At 46.6% G+C, this 17,790-nt stretch overlaps 1 protein-coding gene across 2 annotated transcripts; it reads left to right on the forward strand.

The window, feature by feature from the left end:
• The first annotated feature begins 203 nt into the window (after positions 1 to 203).
• On the forward strand, positions 204 to 17,615 carry sh2b2 (SH2B adaptor protein 2). Of its 2 annotated transcripts, none has more exons than XM_079482191.1 (10): positions 204 to 381; positions 2,022 to 2,058; positions 2,422 to 3,313; positions 3,964 to 4,065; positions 11,019 to 11,110; positions 11,180 to 11,280; positions 12,183 to 12,302; positions 12,382 to 12,587; positions 13,107 to 13,278; positions 15,618 to 17,615. In XM_079482191.1, exons 3-10 carry the CDS (start codon positions 2,453 to 2,455, stop codon positions 15,908 to 15,910), a joined length of 1,947 nt encoding a protein of 648 aa, XP_079338317.1. In that variant the 5' UTR covers positions 204 to 381; positions 2,022 to 2,058; positions 2,422 to 2,452; the 3' UTR covers positions 15,911 to 17,615. The 2 variants fall into 2 exon arrangements, with proteins under 2 accessions (XP_079338317.1, XP_079338316.1); XM_079482190.1 differs by having other exon boundaries at positions 239 to 381; positions 2,004 to 2,058.
• Positions 17,616 to 17,790: the final 175 nt, after the last annotated feature.

The raw sequence follows: 17,790 nt of genomic DNA on the forward strand, positions 1-17,790 counted from the left end.
ATGTAAATTAATTTCTACAGGTGTGCGAGTGCAACGTGTTGTCATAGCAACGTGGTACTTCCTGTTTCCTTTTCTGCCAGTATGTCCTACGAAGGAAGTTGAGGATTCATCCTTTAGAGGACACAAGGACGCAGACACAGCTACAGATGACTGATGACTTCACGACGTGTCCCATTTAAGGACCAATCAGAGATCGCGACACTGCCTCTTTAAGAGCGGCTGGAGAATAGATGCGCTCGTGTGTATCGTGTCTTTAATAACACACACATGGAGATGACGCGCTGTCGGGATGGATGGAGCTCGTGGAGGCATTAGATGCGAGTGAATCTTCTGGAAGAAGAAGAGGGAGAAGAAGAAGATGCTGATGCGGCGATGAAGGAGGTGAGCGTGAATAGATTCTGCGTGCGCGTTCACGTGAGGCGTTTATAACCTCTAGACGCATTCTTCATGAACGCGCCGCTCACCTTTAATATGCGATGTAAAGATGTAAATGTGTTTATATTGTAATGATGTCATCGCAGTGTGTCTGTGTGTGTTGATCATCTGTACAGTGTGTTCTTTTATCGATTGAGGCCTCGCGCGCGCACGCGCACCGGCTTCATTCATTCGGAGGTTCAGCAGCACGCGCGATGGATGGGCGCATGTGTTGTGTGTGTTTAGGAGGTTATTTCATTCATCAACACAATGAGCACCACAGTGTCACCATCACTGAGAGGCACGTGAGGGAGGTCAATATATACTTGTGTTTATTCATCTGAGCCCACAGGCATTTAAATGGGTTTGGGATGGAGGCACACGATATCACATGAATGAAACTCTGTGTATGTCAGGGGTGGGACTCAAACTTTAGTCTCATGATGATCCGCAGCTCATATCAAGACGAACACTATAAACTCTGTGTTTTCTGTTTCAGAATGTGAGGTTTGTCAAACCAGAGAAAGCGGGGTTAATCAAGCCTGTTTCTAATAGAGAGGTCACTTATACTGAGAGTCTGTAACCATAGTAACTGACTCTGTGAACCTCACCTGGTCAGGAGCAGGTTTTCTTTGGTAAACACAGAGTTTATGTCCATCTCCTCCCTCTTTAAAGCTCAAGGGGTGTAACTCATTCATTCATGACACATGTTATGATCACACAGAGACCATCTCACTGACTAATATGTCAGATGTGCTTTCATAGAGGATCCTGTATGTGAAGAGGCTGCATTCATTCATAGGGATGAACTTTGATTTCAGGACAGCAGTTTAGGACTTGAGTGGAATTTTGGGCATCCTGTGCATTTTCTATTAAAACTGCACCGTTATTCTTTACAGTGAATGAGATCTATCAACATATACGTCAAACATCAGTAACATCAGCCGTCGTATGTGTTTACATCAGAGCAGATTCTTTCCCTTACATTTTCTCACAAATTGTAGTTTTCTGTGGAGGATAAGAAATGACTTAATAAAGAAATATAGACATAAATGAAGCGATCCGTAAATCCACTGCATGCAGAGCAAGTGCTTCCTGCCGCCATGTTGCTTTTTTGGTGCCGTTGCCATGGTGAGTAATACTGGAGCTCCATTGATGAAGGCTTGTCGTAGTTGCGGTGCAAGTTGCACCTAACCAAAAAAAAGCAAAAAGGTCTACGCAGAGTTGATCGAACCAACTCAAATCAGCTGTTCTGAAACCAAAACCTCAGTTACGCATCTTGCTGTAAATTAAAGACTTAAATTTGAAGTCATTCTGTGTATGATATTTATTGCCACTTTCCTTTTTTAATACAACCGTTCTTTCGGAATCGGCACATATTCCAATCCATTTCCAACCGGCTCATCCCTAGTGGTCACAGACACAACCCATACGATCACAGTGCCAAAGTGAAGAAGATCACTCCACATTCTCACTGCAGTTTGATGTAGCTCTGCACTACAGCTCAGAATAGCCACTATAAGGCTTGACATGAGAATGGGTTTAAGAAGGATTTACAAACTAATGATTTCTGCTTGTTGTGCTGAAAGGTTCTGTTGTTGTCACAGAGTGTAGAAAGGAGCAGACTTCAGGAGTGACATGAGGGTGAGTAAATCATGACAGAGCTACTCTCGCTCATCACTGTGAATGTGTAAATTGTTTTGTGTGTTCAAAGAACTTTTCTTTTGCCGTGTTGCATGGTGTCGTAGAGGGTGTACGATGAAAACGAATCAAACTAGATTTTTAGTTTTGTATGCAGTTTGGTGCTGCACATTTTTCACTTAACTGTGTTTTTGTCAAGTTAATAAAAGTGAGGCCAAACATCGCTGTGCACTTCTAAAGCCATATGCCCTTCTGGAGTACTACTCTAAAAACCCAATGAAACATAAGGGACAACACTTTAACGTGAACAAAAAAGCTATAACAGATATGTTTTTTGCATACATGGCGTTTGTGTTTGTCTGTCAGTGGTGTTTCAGGACATTGGCATGGACCAGTAATGAATGGTGACGGGGCTTCCAGCAGCCCGGAGCACTCCTCCTACCCGCTTCCGGACTGGAAGGAGTTCTGCGAGCTGCACGCTCAAGCTTCTGCTGCTGACTTTGCACACAAGTTCCAGCGTTTTATCAGTGAGAACCCGTGCTACGACTCGCCCGGAGCTGAAACCAGCTTCTCTCAGCACTTTGCCCAGCACTTCTTGACCTGCTTCTCTGCCACCCTCGAAGAAACTCCAGGGCCTAGCTCGCCCGGTGGCACCACGACACCCAAATACAGCATTGTGCCCTTTGTTGGCATTCAGGGCTGCTCATTGCCTTACGGCCACGAGCTTTACCATCACTGCAGAGACTTGGGGGCATCTAGCGAATCACTGGACAGCATGGACAGTGGAGGGGGCGGAGCCAGCGGACAGGATTCGCAAACGCCCACTCGGAAGATGGCTGTTGTAAGCCAGTCCAGAAGTTCGGAGGATTTGTCGGCAGACCATCGCAAAGCACGTTTCAAGAAGGGATTTTCTCTGCGCAACATGAGTCTAAGCGTGGTTGACGGGGTAAAAGAGATCTGGCACCGCAGGGCCTCTCCAGAACCTGACCCCCTGACCAGTTCCAGGAGGACCAATGGAGCTGAGGTGGTGGGGTCGGAGCACTGGAGCCAAAAGCTAAGGCTGTCGCGGGGTTCTCAGGGCCACAAAGCAGATCTGTTGGAGATCCAGAGGGAGGGTATGCTTAGATACATGGTGGCTGATGACACAAACTGCATCGGGGCGGCACAGTGGCAGAAATGTAGGTTACTGTTAAGGAAGACCGCTGCGTACATGGACACTGGAGAGAAGTTTCTGCTGGAGTTCTACATCCCACCGAAGGTAAAGAAACAACTCAGCAAATATATTATTTTGTCATAAAAGGACTTGGTAGGTGCAGATCTCTTTAAATGACAGGTGTTCCCATTCTGTGACGCTTTCTACTGGGTTGTTCATGCGTGCAGGGCATGTTGAGTTGTGCAGGAGCAGGTTATGGTGACGCAAGTCAAACATATTTAGGAAGACACAATGGGTCACATTTATTAAAAGCTTGCGCAAGTAAGTCTGCCGTCGGACTTTCTTGTTTATTTACAGTATATAGATAATCGCCTTCGTTGACTGGCACCTCAAATGGTGTGCCTTTGCTTATATAAACTCACGGCTTGTGCCAGCTCAAACACCTCTTTAAGTGTTAAATAACTACTGTCAGGATTTACAACAGACATGCAGTAAAGATTTTAGCCGAAAAGTTGTTGACGCCGCTGAGCTTATTGCGTTTACTTTTGAATGAGTTTCTTTCAGACAGTATTTGAGCCTCAACCGCTAAATGATGTGATAAAACCATATTGTACTTCACACTGCTTATGGTACATTGGGTCGGACCTTATGAAAATGAGATGCCCCTGTTTTAAAACAATATTTTTCCCTGTTGAGTATATCTGGCTCAATGTCTATATTTGAATGTGGTTGATTTTGTTGTGTTGTGTTTGTAGTCTTCCAAACCCAAAGTAAGTGTTCCTCTATCTGCTATCGTGGAGGTGCGGACCACAATGCCTTTAGAGATGCCTGAAAAAGACAACACATTTGTGCTCAAGGTAAAGGCATTTCTTACTCCGTTACCGTTGACAGTTATGAAGTTATATAAAGCATTACTTTCATTTAACCAAACTAAGAACCTTTTACTAAGAACCAATCTTAGTAAAATAGCAAAGGTCATCCTGCATTCTCTTGCGGTTCACTGAGCTTTGAATGATTCACTAGTAACTAAATAAAGTTTCAACCGTTTAAATGAATCTGTTCAAAGGAGTCCTTCTGATCACAATATGCGTTCATACTGACGCACTCACTGTGTACCGTATAACACTAAATGATGTTTAGTAAACGACGTTTAATTAACAAAGTTCGGGAGAAGCCCTGGCAAATTACCGCACACCGAGCACATAATCAGCAATCAGACCAATTATCCAACCAGCGCCAGCAGAACACGTATAAATATAGAGAAGCTCCTCACCTCAACCCTCCCATCCGATTCACGCAATGATCCTCAAGTGGAAACCATGGCAGAGTTCAGACAATTACCTTCCGTCTCAACGTTACCTCCGCCCCAGAAACGTCAGATGAAAATTCTTTAAGCGATCATAACCCCTCAGTCACATCGTCCGTGAGCAGGAAGCAGAGCTCAATCAAAAACGCGAGCTCTACCCGGAAGCCCAAAATCACACGGAAGGCGAAACTCACCCGGCCTCCATCAGATAAAGCATCTACTTCCACACCTCGCGGCCGTCCTCCATTCCGCGAGGCAGCCAGTACTCCAAGAAACACAACAACCAGGGCGCTTTTCCCTCCAAGGACTTCCGGGTCTTCTACAGCGTCATCTCACTCTCCAGCATCAAGCTCAATCCCGCCCATAGAGAAATGGACGATACCCACGCTAAAACAGGCACTAGAAGACGCTGACATCCAATACGCCAGGAGACTCAAAAAACCGGAGTTATACAATCTACTCATCTCCGTACAGCCCGAGGCGCGGACCGACCGGCAAAGAACCTCACCTAACATATCCAGCCGCACTCGGAAGCGTCCACGCCCCCGCCCGGAGACGGCTCAAAGCCCCTCACCCGCCAGGAGGAGTCGCCCCACCACCCCAGCAAGCAGGAGACACGTCAGGGAAGACCTCAACGAGTCCTCACCGAGCGGTGACTTCGCACCAACCCCAAGATGCCCAGGCCGCGCGAGTCTACCTCCGCGCGCCAGCCAAAGAGGCCACGCCCCCCCGGACCAACCTGATAGCCTATGGCCAGCAGCCCCGGCGGTCAGCAACCCCGCGAGGCCGCCGCAGCTGACAGAGCAGGGCCAGGTTACCCTTTACACTTCCCTCCCTAACCCCCCACCTATTCCCATCCTCCCCACGGCGGTGCATGCGTACGCCTCTTCCCACCCGCCCATGCCTCCTCCCCTTCCATTTCACACCGCCCCAGCTCTCGGAGCCGACGGTAGTGCGAACACAGTTCAGCCAGCGTCGTGGGCCTCTTTTTGTCCCTCTATCTTTCCTCCTATTCCCTTCTCTACAGCCCCGGACGTCCTCAACTACCAGCACGCGGCAGCAGCCGCCCCCATACCCTCCCTGTTTTCTCTCCCCCAGGCCCGGTCTTCTTTCTCCCTTCTGACTGCCACCCAAATGCCAGCCCCGCCCAACGCACCAATCCGGGAACCCCCTCCAGTCTCCAACACCCTTAGAGCACAGATTCTGTCAGGTGCGGATTTTGACCTAGCATCCCTCCTCTCCATTCTCCCCCCGCCAGCCCAGACTGCGAAATCGCCTGCGGATTTTCTCAGTCACGCTCAAACCCAGCACAACACTCATCCCGTATACTCTCGTTCACCGAATTCACAACCACCTTTAATCGCTTCACCGAGGTTGTATGCTCAGCGCAGCCACACAGGAGATGCGAGCTCGGCGATTACCTCGCCATAATCGCAGAGCTCGCGCGTTCTTACGGCGGTTCCCATTTTTATACATACCACAAATTGTTCTCAGCCAATGCTCAATCCGCGTAGCCCATTTGAATCAGTGCCCGTACCGGGGACAGACCTGCACAACCGCGTTTTCTAAACTGCCCCAATATCTCCTGCGCCGTGTGCAGACCATCTTTTCACGACACAACTCATGCCCTTTTAGTCCTCCCTCCCCTTCGCGTTCCGCGAACACATATCTTAAATCAACCAGCTATGCCCCGCATAGTCAATCTTTAGCTCCAGCTTCTCTTCTCCGTATTCCCGCCTAATTTTCAACACCGACGTCCGCACATCCTTTAACTCTAACAGATGCGTCAGACAGCGCTGCCGCTTACTTCACGTTTGCAGCTTTCGCGGTGGCGCGCATGCACGCCTTATATGTCCCGTATTTAAATCTGCCACTTATAACTCCAAACATTATTCATTGCCGTCTGAAGGCTATAGCGAGGATTTCCGCGTACGCTCAATTCATCGTTACCGTAATCACGTACCCGGGGCCAACCCAAATCGCTCACTCCCTTTCCCGCTCATCGCAGAAATTCAGATGGCTGGCGCCCTCCGCGGGATACCTACGCCAGTGCCTCCTTAAACGGAATTAATTTTCCCATGAACCACCCACTGAGATCCCTCCTAGATTCCTCCCTCAGGCCGTGTCCCCAAGGACCTTGCAGTCTTACCTTACGGCTCGGGAACGTTCCAAATCCTTCCACAATTCACACAATCTTCCGTTTCCAGATTCCTCCCTCATCACAGTTTCCTTCTTCGTATCCCACCCCAGCATTAACAAAAAACTCCAATCACCGCTGGCCTTCCGAGGCCTCCAAAACTACATCCGGTCAGATCACGCGCACATCAAGAATCCCACCGAACCCTCGTCAGCCAACCCATTTAAGCACCCCGCCAGGGCCCAACCCCCAAACACCTTCCCCTCCGCCATTCTGTAGCTCGCACCCTTCAGCACCAGACACTAGGCCACGCAATGCGCATCGGTCACCAAGGGCCCAAGTCAACCAAACGTGCATTGGCTACGCAACGCGCATTGGTCGCTCAAGCGTCACAGCCACACTTGCGCATTGGTCACGCAACGCGCATCGGTCACACAAGGATCCCAGTCACACTCGTGCATTGGTCACTCAACGCGCATTGGTCGCACAAGGGTCCCAGTCTCACTCGTGCATTGGCCACGCAACGCGCATTGGTCGCACAAGGGTCCCAGTCACACCCGTGCATTGGTCACGCAACGCGCATTGGTCGCACAAGGGTCCCAGTCACACCGGTGCATTGGTCACGCAACGCGCATTGGTCGCACAAGGGTCCCAGTCACACTCGTGCATTGGTCACGCAACGCGCATTGGTCGCACAAGGGTCCCAGTCACACTCGTGCATTGGTCACGCAACGCGCATTGGTCGCACAAGGGTCCCAGTCACACCCATGCATTGGTCACGCAACGCGCATTGGTCGCACAAGGGTCCCAGTCACACTCGTGCATTGGTCACGCAACGCGCATTGGTCGCACAAGGGTCCCAGTCACACCTGTGCATTGGTCACGCAACGCGCATTGGTCGCACAAGGGTCCCAGTCACACCCGTGCATTGGTCACGCAACGCGCATTGGTCGCACAAGGGTCCCAGTCACACTCGTGCATTGGTCACGCAACGCGCATTGGTCGCACAAGGGTCCCAGTCACACCCGTGCATTGGTCACGCAACGCGCATTGGTCGCACAAGGGTCCCAGCCACACTCGTGCATCGGTCACGCAACGCGCATTGGTCGCACAAGGGTCCCAGTCACACTAGTGCATTGGTCACGCAACGCGCATTGGTCGCACAAGGGTCCCAGTCACACTCGTGCATTGGTCACGCAACGCGCATTGGTCGCAGAAGGGTCCCAGTCACACTCGTGCATTGGTCACGCAACGCGCATTGGTCGCACAAGGGTCCCAGCCACACTCGTGCATTGGTCACGCAACGCGCATTGGTCGCACAAGGGTCCCAGTCACACCCGTGCATTGGTCACGCAACGCGCATCGGTCGCACAAGGGTCCCAGTCACACTCGTGCATTGGTCACGCAACGCGCATTGGTCCCACAAAGGTTCCCAGTCACACTCGTGCATCGGTCACGTAATGCGCATTGGTCGCGCAAGGGTCCCAGTCACACTCGTGCAGCGGTCACGTAACGCGCATTGGTCGCACAAGGGTCTCAGTCACACTCGTGCATCGGTCACGCAACGCGCATTTGTGGCACAAGGGTCCCAGCCACTCGACGTGAATCGGTCGCACAAGGTTTCCAGCCACACTCCAGCATTGGTCTCGCAACGTGCATCGGTCGCACAAGGGCATCACCCTCACTGCGCGCATTGGTCAAGCAAGGCGCATTGTCACACAAGGGTTTCACTCTCACTTCCTGCATTAGTCACGCAATCCGCATTCGTCACTCAAGGGTCCCAGTCACACTCGAGCATTGGTCTCGCACGCGCATCGGTCACACAAGGGCACCCCCCACACTATGCGCACCGGTCAAGCAACGCGCATTGGTCGCACAAGAGCTTCACTCCCACTACGTGCATTGGGCACGCAAGGCACATCGGCTGCCCAAGGGTACCGGCCCCACCATAGCGCCAGACCCAGGAGCCAGCGCACAGCTAACCGCCTCAGGAACCAGCGCATTCCGCTCTGCAGGAATCCCACAATTGACACCAATATCGCCCAGCACCTGCTCCATCTAAACCCCCGCCTTGTTTTCCAGAAACCGCCGCAGGTCAAGCCAAGAAGTCTCAACCTCCTTATCCAACCCGCCCAGCCGAAGCGGCATCCCACGGCCGGCCGCGGTCCACCGGATTTCTGCATCTTTTGGGGGTCATCAGGGCCCAGTACCATGTACTGTCCGGCGCCGTCCGCAACTTTTTGGGGGGGAAGGGCGCTCAGGGCTCGGGCTCGGTCCGGGCTCTGGGCTCCCTTCCCGGTAAAAGGGGGAGCGCTCCGGGCTCGGACGGGAGCCCAGAGCCCGGGGCCCGGAGCCCTCTCCCCGGACAGTACGCCAAATATGCATAAATCCTAATTATCCGCAGCCTGAATTTGCAGGGGCGAACTCGTGAAATGATGTTTAGTAAACGACGTTTAATTAACAAAGTTCGGGAGAAGCCCTGGCAAATTACCGCACACCGAGCACATAATCAGCAATCAGACCAATTATCCAACCAGCGCCAGCAGAACACGTATAAATATAGAGAAGCTCCTCACCTCAATCCTCCCATCCGATTCACGCAATCCCGCCACCACCCCGACTCCTCTCCTTTTTCCGCCCCTGCCTCCGGCAGCCGGGGGGGGATGGGCACTCAGGGCTCGGGCTCGGTCCGGGCTCTGGGCTCCCTTCCCGGTAAAAGGGGGAGCGCTCCGGGCTCGGACGGGAGCCCGGGGCCCGGAGCCCTCTCCCCGGACAGTACGCCAAATACGCATAAATCCTAATTATCCGCAGCCTGAATTTGCAGGGGCGAACTCGTGAATTCAATTTTTAGAAAACTTTTAAGAAATAGAACCCAACTTGGATACAAAACAAACAAAATTCATCTGAAAAGCCATGAAACACAGATCATTCAGCAACTCTCCAGCGTCTCACTGGGCTGATAATGGTGCAGTTACAAATGACAGTCTGTTGAATACACACTGGGTTTTTTGTGAAGACACCCGACATAGTTTTAGCGAGGGTCTGTACGAAATTTGACGGAGGCGGCCGCCTAAAATATTTCTTCGCTTTGCAGTCCCTTAGCTCACATTATTTTATTCAGTGCAGATATTATATTTCTATAAAGAAAATGCCATGAAATCATTTCACTTAACATCTATTTTATTTTATAGCACTTTTACCATTTGCATTGTATAAAAAAACAAGAAAAAGTAAGATGAACCTTAAATGTAATATAAAATAGAGAAGGTAAGGGGAAAGCAAATGCATACACCGACACATAGACATTGTATAAAATGTTCAATCTCATGTTTTTTTTGCAAGTCTTACAGATCAGCTAGAGATACTTTAGACATATTATCAAAGGGAATTTGCCAAAATCAGTCCGATTACGAGCCAGATCCAGCTTTGGTTACCTCAGGAGACCTAACCGGTGCATCCTAACAATCCTATAAGGGGTTTTCAGTGTGGTGCAGTAAAGTTAGGGTTAGGCCATTTTTGAAATGTTGGTATTACCAACTGGCCATAATCTGAGTCCGCAGTGAACATGAAGGACGGTAATGTGACGGGGGCTCAGACAGGTACAGAGGAGCTAAACCATTTACAGCCTTATATGTAACAAGATTCTTTTAGTTTATGGGCGATTCCCTGAAAATATCAACCTTACCATGAAAATGGTTTATACTATGGTAACAGCACAGATATTAACACTTGGTCGATCATTTCTCTTCAGATTTGTAAAGCATTTGTTTGATTTTTACTGCATGATTTTTCACAGTCCGGTAATCTGGCCATTTTCAAGATTGTCACATCCATAACGCTTCATATTCCTCATAAATGGACACATGAAAACTAAAATCTAAGTGACTAAGTCACTATGTGATGTTCTATAAAGAGTCATCTCTTCTCCATTTATTGAGTATTATTGCTTCAGGATTGTGCATTTTATTTCACAGAAATCCTACAAAGTTGGTCGTCTCCGGAAAAAACACGTACTTTTTTGTCACATCCATAACGCATGTTTATTTGCATTAGTAACAACAGAAAATGTTTTCATAGACTGATGTAATGTGTTTAGACTCTACCAGCAAGGGATTAGTCAAATATAAACAGATGGTTATATATATTACTAACAAATTCATTCTCTGAGCATTTTTATTTCACGTTCATAACATTGTAGTTGCCCTTATGCAATGCTTTATTGGCAACCGGTGCAATGTTGACAGAATCGGGCTGATGTGATTGTGCTTTTCTGTTCTTGTAAGACTCTGCTGCATTGTGGACCATATGTTACGGAAACAACTCTAGAAGTTCATTGAGACCAGTTTTGGTTTTGTTTTGTATTGCAGGTAGAAAACGGTGCTGAATATATTTTGGAGACCATTGACTCTCTGCAGAAGAACTCGTGGGTGGCAGATATTCAGGACTGCATAGATCCTGGGTAAAGCACACTTTAAAGGGCTCCTGCCGTTTGTCTTGCACTGTGTGACATGAATAATGTGTGTTACAGGGACAGTGGAGACGACATTGAGCTGGCGTCATGTGCACACAGCCAACCTCTCAAACATTTGTCACTGGTGTCCTCCTGCAGCTGTGAGATGTTGTGTGACGGTACGTCCTAATGTTGCATGACTCACAACCACACAACGCCCTTAAAGACATGTACACACCAGCTTCATATTTAAGAGATGAAAGCCTCTAAATCATCTAGCACTAATCAGCTTTCCTGTAGCTCAGTGGTAAGAGCATTGTGTTAACACCACATGGTTGTTGGTTGGATCCCAGGGGATTGCAGATATCTGTGTATAAATGTATAGGATAATGCAATGTAAGTCGCTTTGGATAAAAGCATCTGCCAAATGCATAAATGTAAATGTTAATTCAGAGTTTTGTAAAGGGCCATGATCTGAGAATGTTCTCGGTATATTTCATCAAAGATTCCTTGCCTTGCTATTCTAGAGTAACTACTGTTACAGGAGCTATATTTATTTATTATGTGAGTAGAAGGAATATTCTTTTACTTTGATGCAATTTTGACTCTGAATCTGGTTGATGTATAATGTTTTTGCAAGCTGACTTTGAGACAACAGTTCATCTTTTCAGGCTCTATGACCAAAAAAACTATCAGCTCTGCAGATCATTCTAATGAAAAAAATACGGCCCATCACCGGACCGTACACATTCACTGGCATTGTCCTCTTAAAGTCTGAGTAAGGCAATATTAAATATGCATTTTTACCACTTTAAAAACCCACCAAGTAAATAAAATAAGTGATGAAAATATTGAAAGAAATACCAGTAGTCTCTAGAGCGCATTAGTATCAGTGGTTCACTAGTGTTAGGGGAGGGTCCATTCATGCTCTGTGGCATCATTGAGACCTGGGGCACGTTCAAGCTCAAACCGGTGCGCCACGTTTTGCCACGGTTTCCTATGAAAAAAAGACAATAATTTAATGGCATGAAATATTTTTCTAAGTGTATTTATTAAATAATGTGTTTGTGTTTTTGTTCAGGATCGCATCGGGGCAGTACTGTACGCGATCACTGGACGCCAGTCACGCAGCACCCCTCGCACGTGCCCTTAGAGAGATTTTTACAGTCGTCCGAGGCCCAGAACGCTAACACAACATCAGGTACCTACACAACTCTTTGACAAGACCTTTTGTTTTCAGACAGAATGCTGAAAGTCTTTGACTGTGATGTGAGCTTTAGGAAGTCCTGGTGAAAGCCCAAGAGAAACCGAAGGAGAAAGCAGTTTGGCCGGTTACCCATGGTTCCACGGGACATTGTCGCGGGTGCGTGCGGCTCAGCTCGTCCTCGCCGGCGGCGCTCGCAGTCACGGTTTGTTCGTCGTCCGTCAGAGTGAGACAAGACTTGGAGAATACGTCCTCACCTTTAATTTCCAGGGCAAAGCCAAGGTGAGATGCAGGGTTTTCAGGGGGGCTTGTGTGATGGATTCTTTATAACTCCACTGCTCTCTCTCTCTTGTGTGTTTAACTGAATCACAGAGTGACATACAGAGCAGAAGCGTGAGATTCAGCTTCATTTTTATGGTTCAGAATTGCAATCGTGTCATCTCCGTGCCGGGTGATGTTTCTGTTCAAGCTGATCTTTGTCATACGGTGTACTGTGAACAGCGGCTATTTCCAGCTTTAAACCGCAGAAAACTTGGGTGCTATACACACACCAATCACGTGAAGTGATGCTAATCTGACGCCATGACGCCGATGTCTTTGAAGCCGACTGCATTCATTCACCTGTATGGAAACGAGAAGCATAAACATTCTGCTGTCACGACTGAAACGTTTCTTTATTTACTCACCTGTGTTCTGGTCGTGTGCAGATACAGAAGTCATGCTGTGTTAATGAATGTCTGAAGAAACGACGACGCTTGGGTTGTGCATCTGTGTGATGATGTGTGATGTTTGTGTTCGTAGCACCTGCGCTTGTCTGTGAATGAAACCGGCCAGTGTTACGTGCACCATCTGTGGTTCCAGAACGTTTCAGACATGTTACGACATTTCCACGCCCACCCTATTCCTCTTGAGTCTGGCGGCTCTACGGACATCACGCTTCGATCATATGTGCAAGTCCAGCGAACGCTCGCAGGTATCCTGATGCCGAAACACACACTCCTGAGTGATGTTCATGTTTAAAACGTCTCTGCTCATTTACACTGTCAACATATACACGCTCGACATTAACATCCACTACCCCACAGGGTTGGTTTGTACATGAAAACACTCAAAACTACATTTGTGTAATGACCGGCCTGAAGTCACACGTGAAGAGAAGTAAACGGGCAAACCTTTTAAATAGACAGCTTCAAGCGGCCGAACTGCTTTCTCTATATCAGGCTTTTGAATACAGCAAATAAATATAGTGATGCTTGTTCTCTCATACAGTACGACTCATGCTAACAAATGCTTTCAATTAAAACATATGAGAATGGGTCTCATACACTGAGCTTGTCATATTTTATTACTTAAATCAACTAATTAAATTGAAATGTTAAATTCATGGTCTATAAAATGATTTAATACAATTATTAAACGGCACAGTAAAATGTAATCTTAAATACATTTCATTAGAACGTGAAAGAGTAAAAAAGCTGTGTATATCTTCAGCTGCGAGGTCTCTCTTAAATAAAAGCCGTACATACTGCATTATTCATAGTATAAAGGGTGTTTTATTGTGTTTAAACTGCAGATGAGAATGGCATTGTTGGGAGATCGAGTAAGAGCGAGTCTGTGAACAGGGTCATGTGTGAGGAAAGCGTGACACAAACTAGAATGTTCTGGCCAATGCAATGACTTGATAAACTAATAAACATCAGAGCCGAGGACGGTGCAGCTGACGCTGATTTGATTTAATTCTCCTTTCTTCATTTACTCTCGGACCTCTTTCACCACCATATCTGCTTTAAGAATGGACCCGCGTCCCATCCACGAAACGTACGATTTTTTTAACAAGAGTCTGCAAATGAGTGCCTGTCCGCTTGATGAAAATGCATTTAAAACACATTCATATGTTAGAGAATGTAGTTAATATTAGCTGATCTTATCCACACGCAATTAATCAGAATGGATTTTTTATTGCGGATTATCCGCAGCGCCCGCTTGTATTATCATCACTAGTATGCACGCATGGTTATTTACGCTGCTGGAATTCGCTGTGTTGCTGCTGGCCACATCTTTATGTATGTGCTTTATGTATGCTCAGACCTCATAATGCCACGTCCGACAAAAATGAGATCACAATGTTGAATTCCCTTTGGCAGCAAAAGCCTCTGAGTTCTGAGAACCAATCTGAGGGTGTGAATTATTTAGACGGGCAGAAGAGTGACTGCAGACAAATGGGGTCGGATCTGCAAATAATCGCATATCTCATTCAAACATGGGCATGGCAATGAATTTACCAGCCCTCCGTCCACTCTTCAGTTTTGAATTGATTGTGCTTTCACCTTTGACCCAGGTCTAAACAAAGGAACTTTGAACTCTAACTTCCTTGGACTTTAAATACAAATATAGCTGCAAGCTGCAATTATGGGCTCAACCCCAACAATGGCCCAAAGGGAAATATTTTGAACATGTCAAATGATTCGATTTTGAAAACCAATGTTAAAACATGGGGAAATGTTCTTAGAACACAATACATTTTGTATAACATTTAACCACTATGAGGTGCAGTCACCAAAGTTTTATAAGGCAGCGATGTTACAAGTTCACGTCAATACACAAAGATACAGGGGTGTTTAATCCCGTTTTGTAGACGCACGGTTCACTAATGTGTCTGCACCACATTTACACAGCGTGTATGGAACCGATCTGAACAACTTCTGCTTTAATGACATATGTAAACGTGCATCATATGTCTCTCTCTTCTGGAAGCGCGGGGCAAGAAAGTCACATGAAAATATGCTTTGCCATTCCGTGCATTTTGAAAATCCTTGCAGCCCTGCCGTAATAAGGGCTGTTGCCAGATCATACTGTTTAAAAGAACTGTAAACAATGAAAAGCCCAACATAAACAAATAGATTGACACATTTACCAGGGCAAAAAAAGTATGGTACCCCTGCTGAAAAAACTATAGAACTTTGCCCAAAACCCAATAGAATAATTAATGGTTATTATGGGAATTGTATTGGTTTAGACCGTAACCGTAATGGTGTCTACTGGTAGCCTATGCGATGAATCGATTTAAAAAACATTATAAATAATCCATCACCATCGTGTTCAAAGTTCATTCGAGTAAAACCAAGATTGTTTAAATTTGTATTTTATTTAATTTTCATTGACTTCTGATTATTTTTCACAATCACCTTCAGAGACGGAGTGTGATGTATGTACAGAATCGAGGACACATTAAACTCATAACACAAATGCGGCGTTTTGTCTACTGTTTCGTATGCAGCCTTATTAACTTGAATCTGCCTGTCATCTCTTCAGATGTGTCCTCACCCCAGCGGGATGCCCCTGTCTGTCGCACAGAATCCAGCCAATCGGCTCATCAGCTGTCCGGTGTCGCTGCCACGTCAGATGCAACACTGTCATCCAGCTCGTCGTCGTCGCCGATGGCTCAGCCGAGCACAGGAGCGCTGGTGTCCGCTAGCGGTCTCCACAGTCGCAGTAACAGCGCAGAAAGGCTCCTGGAAGCTGCCGGTGGCAGCGCTGACGACTACCACGACACTGATGGCTCACGGCGGACTCGAGCTGTAGAGAACCAATACTCCTTCTACTGACAGGCTGCATTATCCTTTAGCAACGCCCTATGAAACCGTTTTTTGTCAATACACGTGGCTGATTATTTGATAACAGTACTTTGCAAATGACTCAAACTTTTCTCAAAGTTCTTAGAGGAATGAAAGCACGTGTCACTTGCGTTTCTGCAAATATGGTTGAAGGTCTAAGAGAATGTTTTTGAGCCATTTGTTTGTGAGTCTGGGAATGATTTGTTGCTGTATTATCACGTAAGCGTGTTCTCCTCATGTTTTCTCATGTCATGAACAACAGACCCGACTAAAATGTGTAGCATTACCTCACTGAACTTGTTTCTGTTGTCGTGATGTTGACAGATCTTTTTGAGATGAAGGTTCTAGCTTTGCAGACGTTTATGAGGAGGTGATTAAGATTTAGATGGCATTTGGCTCACACCCACTCCTGGGGATTGACAGTGCTACCCTATCAGATTTTCTACACTGTAGTCCCACAATCCCATGGCAGCGTGTCTGCTTCATCACATTCTAATAGCGTGGTGAGCTTCAGCAGTTATCGTCAGACTGGGGCTTCGGTTCGACACAGGCCACCCCACATCAACACTGTGATCTTGTTGACGTGGCAATACTACAATCAGAAATCCATAAACTCCTCGGGAAATGCACGGCAGAGGTGCTACCACCCGATTACTTTTTTCCCTAGTCTCATCCTGGACCAAACACAGAGGCTCTTGGCTGGAGTCATGTACAGTACAGTACGTCAGTCGTGTCTTTTGTGCTGCCGAGAAACAAGTGTAGGCCTCAGATCAGAGAAGCTGTTTGGGCTCTCCTCTGGTTGGGATGCGTTTCCCCTGGTGCTGTGTAAAGTTGCGAGAGAAAAATGAATCCATCATAAGTGACACACCAAACTGGTGTGCTGTCTGTGTCATGTATTCTAGCTTGTCTAACAGGTGTCAGTTTGCCCTCCACATTCATGTTACAGCTTTATACGTTTCTTTATCAAATTCTGTTAAGTGGGCATTAAATAGCAAAAAAAGTTGATTTAGGATTCAGATCAATATACCCTTTCATGGGAGCACACAAACTTATCTAGTCAGTTTACATTTTTTATCAATTTGATGTAACCGTAAATGTTCATGATTCAAATTGACATAAGGACGTTTACGACTTTTGCACAGTTTATGTGTTCATGTTTATGTGCACCCACACAATCTTTCCCATCAACCACAAAACATCTCTAAGCAGCGTGTTATGAGCTCTGCGCTGATCATCGTGATTCTCATTTCCATTCACTCACGTATTTATTATTTAGTGTAGTGTAGTGTAGTGGAAATACAAAACTGAACAATTTCATTCAGCTTGTTGTAGTTGTTTTTTGTTCTCCTCACGATTTGTTGTAATGTGTACTACAAGTTTGGTTTTATTGTAAAACCTTTATGTCAGGGATCTCCAACCCTGCTCCTGGAGATCTAACGTACCGTTCTGCAGACTGCAGGTCCAACACACCTGTCTGTAATTATCAAGCAACCTTCAAAACACACGATGAGCTGCTTCAGCTGTGTTTGCTTGGAGCTGATATCTTCAGGAGGGTAGAGTTGGACACCCCTGCTTTACGTTAATAAATGAAGCATTTAACCATTTTGAAAGATTTTGTATAATATGATGAACCTCATGTTCAACTTTATATTTGTGTGAATAAAACGGGTGAACAATAAAGAAATGAATGGAGTTTAGTGCATGAAGAAAGCGATTCGGTGTTGAAAACCGCAACATTAATGTGTTTTTGGAGTTCTTTAGAGAGCTAAAGAAATCATTTATATATATATATATATATATATATACACTACTCACAATATGTTCGAGATATTCTACTTTCGGGTGAAATTTCAGAATGCACCTAAAGTGCC

Source organism: Barbatula barbatula (assembly GCF_947034865.1).
Source record: "Barbatula barbatula genome assembly, chromosome: 19".
NCBI lineage: Eukaryota > Metazoa > Chordata > Actinopteri > Cypriniformes > Nemacheilidae > Barbatula > Barbatula barbatula.

What these genes read in the sequence shown, in the direction of transcription:
- sh2b2 (XM_079482191.1), top strand. Translation starts at nt 2,453, where the DNA reads ATGAATGGTGACGGGGCTTCCAGCAGCCCGGAGCACTCCTCCTACCCG. An exon ending in ACAACACATTTGTGCTCAAG is followed by an intron (nt 4,066 to 11,018) that starts GTAAAGGCATTT and finishes TTTGTATTGCAG; the next exon opens with GTAGAAAACGGTGCTGAATA. An exon ending in CAGGACTGCATAGATCCTGG is followed by an intron (nt 11,111 to 11,179) that starts GTAAAGCACACT and finishes TGTGTGTTACAG; the next exon opens with GGACAGTGGAGACGACATTG.